This window comes from Cucurbita maxima, unplaced genomic scaffold, assembly GCF_002738345.1.
Source record: "Cucurbita maxima cultivar Rimu unplaced genomic scaffold, Cmax_1.0 Cma_Scf00007, whole genome shotgun sequence".
Lineage (NCBI taxonomy): Eukaryota > Viridiplantae > Streptophyta > Magnoliopsida > Cucurbitales > Cucurbitaceae > Cucurbita > Cucurbita maxima.
The window spans coordinates 1,609,141-1,623,297 of NW_019272023.1; the positions used below are offsets into that span (position 1 = coordinate 1,609,141).

At 35.2% G+C, this 14,157-nt stretch overlaps 2 protein-coding genes across 3 annotated transcripts in view; both read right to left on the reverse strand.

Annotated features, from left to right (window-relative positions):
- The window catches only part of LOC111481554, a 19,216-nt gene extending 9,437 nt beyond the window's left edge, over positions 1–9,779 (reverse strand). Inside the window, exons 1-14 of the mRNA XM_023127032.1 lie at positions 9,466–9,779; positions 9,252–9,340; positions 8,893–9,016; positions 6,597–7,217; positions 6,092–6,460; positions 5,852–5,956; positions 5,549–5,731; positions 4,322–4,463; positions 2,432–2,613; positions 2,224–2,309; positions 2,094–2,142; positions 1,288–1,354; positions 703–1,175; positions 492–591 (exon numbers count right to left, since the gene is read on the reverse strand). Of these exons, the coding sequence (XP_022982800.1) occupies positions 492–591; positions 703–1,175; positions 1,288–1,354; positions 2,094–2,142; positions 2,224–2,309; positions 2,432–2,613; positions 4,322–4,463; positions 5,549–5,731; positions 5,852–5,956; positions 6,092–6,460; positions 6,597–7,217; positions 8,893–9,016; positions 9,252–9,340; positions 9,466–9,540 (2,665 nt within the window). The 5' untranslated portion in view covers positions 9,541–9,779. The remainder of the gene's footprint in view (positions 1–491; positions 592–702; positions 1,176–1,287; positions 1,355–2,093; positions 2,143–2,223; positions 2,310–2,431; positions 2,614–4,321; positions 4,464–5,548; positions 5,732–5,851; positions 5,957–6,091; positions 6,461–6,596; positions 7,218–8,892; positions 9,017–9,251; positions 9,341–9,465) is intronic.
- An 829-nt stretch (positions 9,780–10,608) lies between these two features.
- Positions 10,609–14,157, reverse strand: part of LOC111481566 (DExH-box ATP-dependent RNA helicase DExH1) — an 11,248-nt gene continuing 7,699 nt past the window's right edge. For both annotated transcript variants that reach the window (XM_023127059.1, XM_023127060.1), the window contains 6 exons: positions 13,663–13,822; positions 13,052–13,325; positions 12,769–12,961; positions 12,458–12,644; positions 11,285–11,653; positions 10,609–10,993 (listed from right to left, as the gene is read on the reverse strand). In XM_023127059.1, coding sequence (XP_022982827.1) covers positions 10,862–10,993; positions 11,285–11,653; positions 12,458–12,644; positions 12,769–12,961; positions 13,052–13,325; positions 13,663–13,822 — 1,315 coding nt within the window. In that variant the 3' untranslated portion in view covers positions 10,609–10,861. The remainder of the gene's footprint in view (positions 10,994–11,284; positions 11,654–12,457; positions 12,645–12,768; positions 12,962–13,051; positions 13,326–13,662; positions 13,823–14,157) is intronic.

The window sequence follows — 14,157 nt, forward strand, 5'->3', positions numbered from 1 at the left end:
AAAAGGAAAAAAAAAAAAAAAAAAGCATGAGTATATTCAAGATAAAGCAGAGTGCATAATTTGTTCAAAGATTATGATGTCATTGCTAAGGAACAAACACAACTGTAAGAGAAGATAACAACTGGTTGCCACAGTGCACCTAAATACTAATGGCACATTAGCTCTCAGCTCTCAACTCTATTTCTCCCTATCAGTTCATGCCCAACTCTCCAAAAAAAGTTTATCTATACATCCAAGGGTTAAGACTTGAGGATGGCATGAAACGATGACTTAAAAATCAGAAATTTCCTGTGAATTAACAGTCAGCCACCCATGATTTGAAAGTTGGGATTTGTACATGTCTACTTATCGTTTCGGTAACTAGTAGATAAGTGAAGAAAGTAAACTAACAAACAACTAATTCAAGAATAAGGCAGTAGTTTCATAGCTAGTTCATAAAAAATACGAATTTTCCAAAGCCATATTACATCTGAATGATGTAAAAAACTGACCATAATTGTTTGAGCACCTCTCCAGCATATATCGAGAGTCAATTAATACTGCATAGATAACTGCTACTGCACCTTCATCATACAGAGCAGCAGCAACAGTCTACATCAAAAAATAGTTTAGGCTCTCAACAAAGAAAACTCAAAGCACAAGCTTAAAGATTGCTTTAAAAAAATAATAAAATAATTATTAAAAAATGAAACAGTAACATACCGAGTTCTCCGAAATATATGCCAAAATCTGGAATGCAGTTGTCAATTGTGCTATAGAAGAGTCACGAAGAGTAATCCCGTCAAAAGTTTTTTCAGAAATGGTTTTACCAAGATTGTCCATTACATTAACATCAGAACCAGTAGGTTCTCCAGCATTATCTAAATCTGTCAACTCTGACACTAAAGTATTGGCTAAATTAGAGTTAGCATCTCCTCCAGATGCTAATACAGCAGCATATCGTAGAAGACCAACAGCCCCACTCTTATGGTAAACAACACCAGCATCTACCCATTCCAACAACCGAGTGGGAGCATCTTTTCTATTAGACCCTGGAGGAGAAGAATGCAATGCCTTGTAAAGCTCCATGGCATGCACAATCCAAGAATCAAGAGAAGATGCAGTGGAGTCTGTTACAATGACTTCAAAGATCTCAGCAGCCGAGTGAGATATCGCTAGATTCAGAGGCAAAGCACCTGAATAACACCAGAGGAGGGAGAAAAACACATTCTCAACAATAAAAATAAGAAATAAGAAAGTAGCAAGAACTACAGAAAAATACTGCCAAATCCATAAAAATAAAATTACCACTGTTCCGGCTTCCTGACTCTGGTTCTTTGACTAATCGTAAGGATTCAATAAAGATGACAATGGCCTGGGGGAAAAAAAATTGAACCATAATTGGGTGTTTCTTTTATAAGAAGTAATCATAATTGTTCGAATCAGGGAAAAAGAAAAGGAAACCATAGCAGAAAAACTGTAAAAAAAATTATAGGCCAATCAAATGAGTTATCAGTATATCCAAATCAAAATGCATTTATCAATCTAGTGTTGGTGGCTAATGAAGTTAGTAGAAGATTATCGCAGTGGAAAGAACAGGGGATCTCAAATAAGATCTCAAGTTAGTAGAAGATTATCGCAGTGGAAGGTTTTGGGTTAGTGAACCATCTTTAATGGAGGAGGAGGTGGGAGATTGTTTATGAGCCTGTCACAGAGCCAAAAAGATAAAGGAAAATAGATAAAGGGAACAACGAAAACCCCCAAAAAATTGAAAAGAAAATAAACCCAGCCTCCACCAGAGCCAAAAAGCACATCCAAACCACCCACAAAAAACCAAGAGCAACTAAACGTCAAAATTTGAATCGACTTTATCCCTATGTATCTTCTTCTGATATTTATGTTCGATGGAATTCCATTCTTCGTAATCATGTCAGGAGGTTGCAGTATAAGTGAACTTTAATGATTATGTATTCAGTTATTGGGTCTTATTATTGTAACTTTTTAGCTTTTCACTTATAGATAAAAAGTTCTATTAAATAAATAGATAAAAAGTTTTGTTAAATAATTACATAAAAGTAGGTTATGTAACAAAGAAATTTTAAAGCCTTTAATACCTCAGGAAAGTATGTCAGAGCAAGCAACGCCTGGCGTCCACAGTCAGATCTGCAAAACAAAAGGTAGGTCAAATGATTGATTATGTCAAGTGGGAGAACGATAAAAGGAAAAGAAAATCCTCAACTCCACCTAGAAATACTACAAAGTTCCCACAAGACCCATAAAAATTCTTCTGAGTTTGGAGTTGTCAAGAGTAAGCGATCAATTGCCATGACCTGCAAAAAGTATATGAAATTTGTTTTATATCACAGTAAATGCAACTTTGGAGGAGAAAAAGAACGGTAACTTGAATCAATAAATCAGATACCACTGTTGTTTATCGACAAGGACAACTTACCACTCTCAAGTGTATCCGTACAATCATAGCAACATTTGACGGCTTACAAAAAAAGTTGTTTGATATAAGGGTTGATGCATATCGAATGGGCATACATTCTTCCAAACTGGCCTCTTCATCACCCATTAAAGCATGAATAATTGTCGCTGAAAGTTCAGAATGGTGGAGTAGGAATATCAGACCTGAAAAGCAGACCAATATTAATGGTTGTGATTCCTCGATGTTAGCTTAATACTTATGATTGTATCTTTATGGACAAAAAAGAAACACAAAAGAATAGAACGAAAAGAGAATGGTAATGAGAATGAAGGGAAAAAGATAAATACAAAAATCCTTAATTATAAAAACCCAAGTCCCATCTAACACCCTCTTATCTTCCATTCCGAGTAGAGTTTTAAAGGCCACAAATGGATTGATTAAGCAATCGACCTCAAAATGACTTTTCAAAGCTATAGAGATCTTCCATTCATTATGAACATTGAGCCTTGAAATAACCATATTGAGTTCCAATTCATCTCAACCAATTCTTTTTCTTTTTTGACCCAAAATGCTTGTTGGTTAATCTGCCGTGGCTTGATCTGAACTATATTATCAAACAACACTGTCCTCAGACTTTCATCTCTTTCTAACCTTCGAAATCTTCAGCTTCAGGCATGGATACAAAATCATTCTGTATGAGCTTCATCATAAATTCTCTTACCATTTCCCAAACAAACGACCATCCCCTTTTTTATATAGGAAACAGAAACCATTTCCTGTTTCACTGATATGATGAAACGAATACAAAAGAAGAATCCTATTAGTAATTCCAACAGGTACTACGATGCAACTTCTCATTCCAGAACTAGTTATAGTGATACATGCAAGGCTCTGATTATGCTGTTTATGCTTCGTTAAAAGTCAACTGATACCAAATTCTCCCTTAGCTTGTCTAAGAAAATGAGCCTTCAATGAACATTGCAGCAAATCAACCAAAGTTTCTTAAAACCAATTGAGTTGCTTCCTAGGAAGAGAAATATGAAAAATAAGAATTGCCTCTCTTTTCTTCCAACTTGAAAACACAATTTGATAGTGACTGGATGAAAAAGAACTGGTTCTCCATGCAAAACAGAACCTAGGAATCTTCAAAACATGTCAAAAGATGAAGAATCTAAAGAGGAGAGCGTTCCATTGCTCTTTGGTCCCCCTGAACATCTCGATTGCTTACACCCATTTGTTTCTTGTTCAAAAAAAGATTCAAAGGAAACATCTTGCTATTTCAAAGAGGAAACACTTTGCCTAACCGAATGAGACCCACCCTCTTGGATACTCCCACAAGAATCCTTCACCCTCCTGGGACAATCCCACAATACCCTTATCTATCCCTATTGACACCGTTTTGTGAAAGATATGAACAACCACAAGGAGGAGGGAGGATAAGGAGGTCTCCTTGCCTACACCACTGAAAGAAAAAGTTCTGCCCCCAAACTTACCATTTATCAAAAAATTAAAGTTGGTTGCACAATGTAACTCTAAATGAAGTACATGTAGGATAAGGATCACATAACTTTTTTATAATCAATAACAAGCTTTCTTAAAAATAGAAGAACCAGATCTCATTAAAATAAATGAAAGTAATAAAGAAATGGCCTAAAATCAGTTCTAAAAAATGAGAATGCCTTATTGTTGACATGTTATTGCTCTGATTTTATGTTTAGAAAATGAAACAGTTACATGAAAGATACAGTGACCAACATCTGCTTAAATACATCCAAATTTGCTAAACTACATTATTTTAATTAGATTACTATAAATAAAATTACAGTATATGATAACTACCATTTCAATAACACTACTATTTTCCTATGTGCAACACAAGTTGTATGAAAAAGTGGATGAAAGTTTCACAACCTGAGCGACAGAAAAGAAGTGAAAGGATAATGGCTTCAATAGAAGATACAATCTCCAAGATCACATCCATGATTTTACTCTCCTCTGAACGCATTATGGAGGATGACAACAGTGCTGCTGAAAGAGGAAAAAACCCTCTCTCCTGCTTTCAGAAACATATTTACAGAATTAAAATATCATCTAAAACCAGGACAATGAAGGTCATATGGTTCAATCAAACCTAAGACTATATGAAAACAACAAAAGTTGCCAGAACATTTGCAATGATTCTTCAAATCACACCATAAACGATAAAATTGGTAACAACTGGAAATTCCCTTGATACCAGCAGTAGCAATTGAAACAATCATGCCATCTACAGGAAGGCCGAGGTACTGATGGTATACTTGCCTCAATATAAAAATATCTCTCATAAGAATAACTGACCCACTAAGCTAGGCAATGTGAAAATGAAGAATCAATAGAGGACAAAGGATCTACAACAGGGTATCGTACTTTTCTCTAAGGTAATTTAGTGACGTGAAGGAGTAAAAGGCAACATTCAGTGGCTAGATCATCTGTTGAATAAAAGTTATGAGCTATTGCACAAGGGCTATGTGAGCTCTTTTGGTTGAATATAATCCTTAATAACTTACAAATTAAGGGAGAAGGTCTGTTAAAGTTGTATTGCGGCAACAAATCAGCTATCAATATTGCACATAATCCTATTCAACATGATAGGACAAAGCATATGGAAATTGATCGACATTAGTTATACGCTCTCACAACTTCAACCGGCAGATATACTAACAAAATAACTACACAACTCAATAATTCATGAGTTAGTATCCAAATTGGGAATGAATGATATCTATTTCTCAACTTGAGGGAGAGTGATGAAGGAACGACCTTAATTTAAGGAATATTTGTGTAATCCCACTAAACAAGGGAATTCATTAATCCCCCTAGTTTTCAATATTGTTTCCTAATATCTAGAGATTTATTTTTTTGTATTGTTACCTGGCATCTAGGAATTTTTTTTATTATAAAAGGCACATGTACTTACCCGAAATTAATCAAGAATAGAGAGCAACATAGTTTGTACTTACAACAATAACAAATATGAAAAATGTCGTACAAAATAATCATAGAATGTAATGACATATTTTAGAGGAGGATAAATACACAATAGTACAATAAAATAAATCAGAACTCAGAAATATGGAGACAAGTACCAAGGTTGCCAACCTTTAGAAGTGCAAGTAAATGAGGATCAGCATCCCATTGTGAAAACCTACACTTGGATGAGGATATCAAACAACTTGTCGCTTTACATGTTAATAAACCATCGGTTTGACCAAGAAACAACGATTTCATAGCACAGGAAGGTGGAGAAGGATCTTGAATTGGCCCACACAAATTTATCAAATTCTGCAATTGCACTTGTCAATGTCATAAACTGAGAATTAACTTCGGAGAAGAATTACCAAGAAAATCAGTAAGTTGAAACTGGAATGAAAAAAGAAAAAAATGCAAGACAACAAAACCGACCAAAATTTTTTTAAGGTGGGACTTCATACTGATAAGCACGTCCAAATGAACATTTGGAACTCTGCCGCTGCTAGAAAGACCTTCCAATACAGACAAGATAGCACACTGCACAAATGAAATCATAACTTTTCCCCTCATAAGAATGGAAATGTAGCCATCTATAAACCTATAATTTATAGTCAATAGATGAACAGAAGCAGATATATCTAAATGAAGCAAAAAAAAAAAAAAAAAAACTACCTCATATCGTAAAGCAACTTCATAAAAGCTTAGGCGTTGAAGGATACGAGTTGCAAGAGATGCAATATCATGACGTGGTTTTTGCAACAACAAATTCAACAACTGACTATAACCTTCACTAGCTCCAGATGGAACATTTTCATCTTCACGAGGCCACCAACCTAATAAGCCTTCACATCCAAATGAATGTTGGGTAGCCTGTTCGATAACTGCAAGAAGAAGCAACGTGGCAGAAGTAGAATCTTCCAGGCCACTACTTAGAAGTTGCACAATTTGTTCCATTCCACCACCATTGACAAAATGGAAGCAACTCTCTTTAGCAGAACACAAGAAAAGAGCCACACTTAACCCAAAAATGATAGTGATGTTCTGAAATAGGATAGAGAATAACAAAATAAGCAGTTAGAGCAGCAAAGGGGGGATTAAAATGTATTCTAAAAGAAAACTTCAACTAAATTTGTAACACGTTTAACATCTCAAATAAAAACAAAACATCTAAAAAGACCTTCAATTGCCAAGGACAACCAACAGTAGAGGAGCTCAAGTTAAAATTCCAATGCTTGCTCAAAATATCCACCAGCTGTTTTGAAGAAGCCAAATCATCCTCCGATTCAAGGAAAGGAAACTCTATGGACAAGTCAGCTGACACATCCTTTGAATCTTGCATAGCTTTACACAACTTAAGAAGATCATTTTTGGCATTATTGAAAATAGCACTCAGTCCTTCTAGATCTTTGGATCTCTCACAAATGTAAGAGACGTAAGAGGAAGCAGCTGAAATTACAATGACTAATATTTTATGAATTGCATCGCCTGGACTCAACTGTTCCAACATGCTGGCCATTAACTGTAAAAATTGCTTAACCTCAGCTGGAATATCCAATACAACACCAGGCAGTGACAACTTCATCAGAGAAGTCACGGGCTCATCGAACATTAAACCATTTGAATGTAAAGCCAGAGGGAGATCTTCTAGGTTCCCTTCAGCAGAGGTAACAGGGTTATTTAATGAGCTATCATCCAAACCAATATTGAACTGTCCAAGATCCTCGGCTGTATTTCCATAGATCACCAAACTTAGGCTGCGGTAGCTGCCTCTAACAACTAAATGGTTACTTACAATAGCCTGTCAAACAAAATAAATACTATTCAACAAAAAAGACGTCAAGCATAAGGAATAACATTACCTAGAAGTTAACATTTGAAGAAAAAGTGTTATCTCTGCTTAATTAGAGAATATACCAGATCTAATTTTCTTAAGAAGAAATTAGAATATATGTATATATACAAATAGAAAATTTACAGTCATAGGACTAGAAATCCATAAAAAAAGAAAACAAAAACAGACAGACAAACAATAGAACACAAGATGACATGTAACCATCTTGATTCTTCATGAAAAAAAGAAAAAACATCTAATAATTCTTAGTCATCAAATGCCAAAAAGTGATAGAAAGTGAGTAAATAAATGTAACAATAATCCTGTACCCAAAGAAACACAATTTAAAAAACATTTGTCCTTTAAGAGCTCTAAATCATCCACGTGCATTTTTTTTTTTTTTATGAAGAATCAAACTTTCATTAAGAAAAAAGGAAAGAATACAAGGAATCTAAAAAAACCATGTCCAAAAAAAGGAGTCAAACTAAAGAAAATAGTTCCGGTTAAATAAAATGGGACTTAAAGGTAATATAAAAAAAGCTTCATCGCTGATGCCCCAGAAAAAGATAGAACCTAACGAGGGACAAAACATCACTTATGTCTCTATCAACTCCTCTAAAGGTCCTACAACTTCTCTGCAGCAATCACATAAAACTGCACAAACGTCCACTTGTCACAAAAGTCTTACCATCTCTCAGAAAGACGGGGAGGAGGAACTCATGGAGCATCTCTCTACAACCCTTATGACTAGCAAGCTAGAAATCAAACACATTAAAGAAAATCAACCACGATCAAATGATCCAATACTAATTAGAGCATCTCATCTTATACCAAATATAATAACTAAATTATTCATAATTGGTGAGGTCATTTCAAATGAAGGTTGCAAACCGTCTTAATAGGTGTAGATCTAGTAGATTTATCCCTTAACAATAATAAAAAAATTCAAGGAATTTCTTTGGATGTAGTCTCCAAGCAATCTCGATACCAATGGTACTTATTCTTCTCGAACATTGTGAATGGTTCCAACAGAGATGGCTCCAATACCTTCTTTTGGGAGGATTGTTGGGTGGGTGTACTAGATTTAGACATGATTTTTTAGTGTTGGTGATGTAGGCATATTATTAGAAGGTTATTTTGTAAACATCAACAATCTTAATCCAATACAGCAATCAAAATCAAGCCTAATTTACAACAACGCTCTCCAAGTAACAATCAGAAAAATACTAAACAGGTTGCAGAAAAAAATCAATAACATTTTTTAAAAAAGGTCAACCAAGTATGTTACTTACCTAGCATAAATTGTCACAACTTTTTAAATATTATAGTTATGCTTCTCTTTTGTCCAATTGGAGGGGTTTATCATATCTCCTTTGGATTGACGTTTTTTCCCCTTTTTTTTGGTTTGTGTTTAAATGAAAAGTCAGTTTTCATTGAGACCAAATAAAAGATCACACGGGAACACAAAATGCACTCTAACAAGAGCCCAATTAATTCTTACGTAAACTTCATACATTGACCGAATTGGGTCTAATCAGATAATAACAACAATAATCTAAACATAATTGTGTTGTCACTCAGAAGATCAGTAATGTAACATTGACAACATCATAAAAAAGGTTATCTCCGTACAATAAATTACCTCAACTTCCAGAACATTTGATGATGAATGAGAATATAGAAAAGGCTGACAGAGGCGCCTAAATCTTGTCTCTCCCTCGCATTGAACAAACACTTCCACGGCAAATGAAGGGGGCAAAGTAGCACTAAAAATGAAAAGTAGACGCGCATTAAAAAAAAAACTTGCTCCCGGGCCTCAGTAACGAAAGAGAAGGGAACGATAAAAAGGGTATAACAACCATGACTCATTGATACCAAAATAGTACTTCGCTAAGCAAACCTTGAACTTAAAATCAAGAGTCAAACTTTCATACAAGTGCAAATCTAAAAATCGAATGCTCAGGAGTAAGTAACGAGTTCAATTCTGCAAGACACACATACCCAGCGAGTGCAACTGCTTGAGAGGTAGACGAAGCATTCTGTTCGATAAACTCACACGCAGTAATAACAACTGGTTCAGCAAATAATACCTGGGCTTTCATCAAGTAAAGTATGTCAGTTGTAAAGATGCTTATATTCGCCTTATCAAACTAATATGTTTGTTCAGATTTGGAGGCCGTGCCATTGGACAAAAAGTGAAAGAAAAGGTACTTGCCTCGTCAACGTACTCGTCGAGGTGGGGGTGAGCGAAGGTCTGGGCGAAGAGAACGTAGGGTTCCGGCCGACCCATCTGATGAGGCAGTCAAAAGACCATGGAAGGGGAATGTGGGGTGGTGATTCTGTGACCTAGGGTTCCGGCGGCGGGTAGACCGGGGGATTTTGGTAATTGGAAGGGGTTTTGAGGTTTGCCGCCACCGACCTGAGCGAGGGAAACTGGGTTTTAGCGAGTATGATCAAAGTGGCGTGAGTTCGAACTCGCTCCTCCGAACCCAGTCCGGCGTGCCGAATTTTTTCTCGTTCTTCTTAAAAATACGTTTTTTTTAATGGTTTTCGAATTTTGTGATCTAATGCAAATTCTGAAAAATAAGACATGTTTATTTAGAAAAGTACGATATTTTTAATTTGAAATGCATAATTACATTTTAAAACAAATATAAATACATAAATAAATAAATGGTTTTACATCATGTCAAATTATACGATATTACAAAATAATGAAAATTATACAAATTTTTTAATATTAGCTAATTAGTTATAATTTATATTTTAATATTAGGTGGGTACTACAACTAGTTTATAATTTTACAAATATATTATTACATTTGGATCAATTATTTAAATTAAACAAAATTTGAATTATTATCCAAAAGTACAATTTTGTTTTCGTTAAATTGTTTTTTTTTTTTTAACTTTGTTTAAAATTATTTGTCTGACCCAAATAATTAATTTTAATTTAAACATGATGTATGAAATTAGAAATTTGAATATTTGATAAAAGAATAAATATATCTAAAAATTAGAAATTTGAATATTTGATAAAAGAATAAATATATCTAAATTAGTTGAATTATGCTTAGTCTAATATCTAATATTTATTATTTTAGAATAATATTTTGATATAAGTTTTGATTATTACAATTTTGATTAAATTAAAAGTTTAATCTTCTAACTTTTAAATTTATATTAATTTAGCACATAAAGCTTAAAATTACATTTTCAATTTTCTTTGTCCAATTGGTTTCATACAATTTAAAAGTGTTTAATAATCCTTGAACTCTTAAATTTATAATCCATAAATAAATTCCTTAATTTTCAATATTTGTATAATAAACCATTGGCCTAATCAACATTTATTGAAAAAAACAATTAAAAAAAAAAACTAAATTATCAAGCTCAACAACGAACGAACACAATGAAGTACTGATCTTAATCATGTCTTCAAAACACGAACAGCTCCCAACCAAAGGATCTTTTCTATTGATTAGAGATCATTATATACCATATTGAGGTAAGGGTACCCAAGCCGAAAGAACAGATCAATCCCTTTGTTATAGTCTAAGAATCCCTTTGTTCTATTCTAAGTAGTTGATACTAGAAGAAGCAAGCATGAATTAATGATGTACAACTTGACTGTGAAGTAACTCGACTGCAGCTGCCACCACTCCCTTTCCTTCTGTAGTAATGTCAAAACGCGGCTCCTCGATCTTCCTATTCAAAAGCTTGTCAAGCTCCCCGCGCAATTTCTGAAGGAAAGAAATGAAAACTAAATCAATATAAAGGAACCAATCATCATATATTTACTCTTTTTCACCGTTGGATATATAAACTTCCCTCTTGTATACTCTGCCTGCAATGGCGATTCAATCCTAGCTATCTAAATTTGACATACGTATGCAGCTTTCCAATGAACAAACAAGTGGTGAATGCAACAGAAGTCTCTAGAACAGCCTTTGACAAATCCAAGTCTCTTTGGGAAAAATGAAAACTTTGCAGGGCCAAACAAGTAGAAAATAAATTACGTCGCGAAGAATTACCTTTATTAAATCTAAAACATTCTTTGAAGCAGAGAAATGGAGGTAGCCACCGAGCATTTCAATGCCATCTCCAGTTTTGGTAGGTACAAGATTACCACCAAACAACAAAAGGGCATAATCTGATATATTGGTAGAGTCTCTGATGTATATACTAGTTGTTTTGACCTTCTCGCTGTAAATCATGTAAGGCAGAGGGAAGATATGAACCCCTGCATTGACAGATCCAGGATGAATATCCACTTTCCCAACTTCCTTAGTATAGAAGGCTGTCCTCTTTCCTCTTCTTTTACATTGTACGACATTAGGGTATAGTCCAGCACAAAGCACTGCACACACCATCTCCAAATCGTGACTGTATTGGTTGTATGCCTGCAGCACAAGTGTCATTTATGTTAACCTAGAAACGCCTGATATTCCTTTAATAAAAAAACAAAAGAAAGACTTCTTCCAACTTCTAATCCAAAAAGAAAATGTAGGAAGGGAGGATAGAGGCTGAAACCAATGGCAAAGGACATGAAAGATGCGGAAAAGAAAAAATCCAGCGTGTCAAACTTGAGAATTCATGAAAACAGCCAAGTACTTCTTCACAAAAACAATGGAACATTAGCAAAGTTCAATCTAGAACGACATCCAACAAAAATGTGAACAAACAACCAGCCCTCAAGGAATTAAACTTCACTGAGATCAAAACTTAAGGATTGGATGCAAGATAGAACTCAAGGTCAATGCCTTTTATTCAGTTGCAGAATTGCATAAAAAATCTTCGAGAATTTAGAAGGGCAAAATCCTTCTCTTTACAGGCTACTAATTCTTCTGTGTCTACGCTGTGTGTATTACTACGCATGCTTACTATTAACCAACACCTAACTCACTAAGTTCATTACTGTTCATTACTGATAGGCAGATATATATTGTTGATGCCAACTAGTTGCTAAGTTACTACCTTACCATCCGGTCCACACGATGGCTTAGGCAATGCATCAAATATATTTACCAAATACGAACTTCATAAATCTTGTTAAATTATGAATTTTTCTTTCTGTTTCAAACAAGCTTAATGCAGCTGTACATCAAAACTAATAAGTTCAATGAAATAATTGATGTGCTGCACACAGTTGATTTAAAAGTGGACCCAAAATTTCCCTCCCTAAATAAGCTTGACAGAAAGCTTACACTTGGACCCCTGGACTTGTTCACAAAGCCAATATCAGATAATAGATCTAGAAACTGCATTCTCATGTCATCCATCATCTGCAAGGTTACTGGAGATAAGAAGTTTTCCCAGCAGAACGATCTTTCAGCTCCATTTCTTTTTGCATCCTTCCATCCTTCAAAGGCTTTAAGAAGAGCGACGTGGTCACTGCAATAGGTAGTTTTTAATTCCAATTTCAGAAATAGAAAACAAAAAAATCTCACAACAAAAAAAAGCTGAAAATCCTCCGTAGTACAGAAGGGTATTTTTTATCACACCAAAAATATATCACCTGCAAGAATCACCCGAAAATGATTTCTTTGCATCATTTGCTTCCTCTTTCCTATTAATGGGCAAAATAAATGGATCGCGGTGAGCCAGAGCAGCGGCAATGGTCAAGGCAGGATTCAGGCATTGAAATATAGAACCCATGAGAAGCATCTTCCCTATATTTGGGTCCAGAGGTAAGGAGCAAAGATGACGACCTGCAACGTGGCTTGGAAGATTAGTGATCACAATTCTACATTCAAAAAGAAAAAAGAAAAAATAAAATAAAAAAATCCATAATTATATACCCAGTGGTGTAAGCTCCTCCATATCATCTAAAGCACCAATTGTTTTGAGAAGTTCAATGGCATTCTGGACAGCAAGAGGGTCTGGTGGCTGTAATGCCTGTGCCAAAAATGACCCAGCAGTTCCTAGCTGCAAACTTTTGATATGCAGACAAAGTTCTTGTAAAGGAGTTCTCAGAATTTCAGGTAACTGATACTGAAGCATTGCGTCGTGGATAATTTTTGGATAGAGTCTATAACAAACACCAGGTTGCACACGACCAGCACGACCTCGCCTCTGAAAATTTTGCAATCAACTCACAGGAAAAGCAACTTGTAAACCAAACAACCTAAGAGCATTAAATTTGGATATCACAAATTTGTATTTCCAGTATTCTTCTTTCATTCATTTACCGACAAGCAAGGATATACTTGTAGGAGAGGGTTTCTTAAAATGGTTTTTTGATCCTCTTTTGGGGTTACCCCCCCACACGCCGCCAACACCACCACCATCACCTTTAGACTTGCTCTCCCAGCTTGTTACGGGCAGGCATTCATTGTACTTTCATAAAGTTTATTTTCTGCTTTCTAAAAGTGTCATAAATTTTAATTTACAATTACAAGAAAATGAATACCTGGTGTGCTGAAGCCTTGGAAATCCATGAAGGTAGCAGACAAGCAAGTTTGTTCAGAGCATCATAACTCGTTTCCTTCGCTTTTCCACAATCTATGACATAGACAACGTCGTCTATGGTGATACTACTCTCAGCAATGTTAGTTGCCAGCACAATTTTTCTACAATGGTAGACAGATGTGGGTTAAAAGGAGAAAAATTTAGCAAAAATCAAGATTTATTCTTCACAAATTCGAAATCCATGAATTCCTGAGGAACTAAAAATTCCTTTGACATGATTACTCCCAGTTGGCAGATGGCTCCTTTTAACTTCCATCACCTCTTACCTGAACCTGAATCTAAGAGTTCTTTACTACTATGCTACTTCTAGTTACTTTTAACAGTTTTAAGTATGGCTGGAAATCCATTGAACAATTATCAAAGTCTTGAAAAAGAAAAAGAATTCCCTTGCTTTCTTTTCGGCAAATTAAGAGGGGGGGGGGGGGGGGGGGGGGGG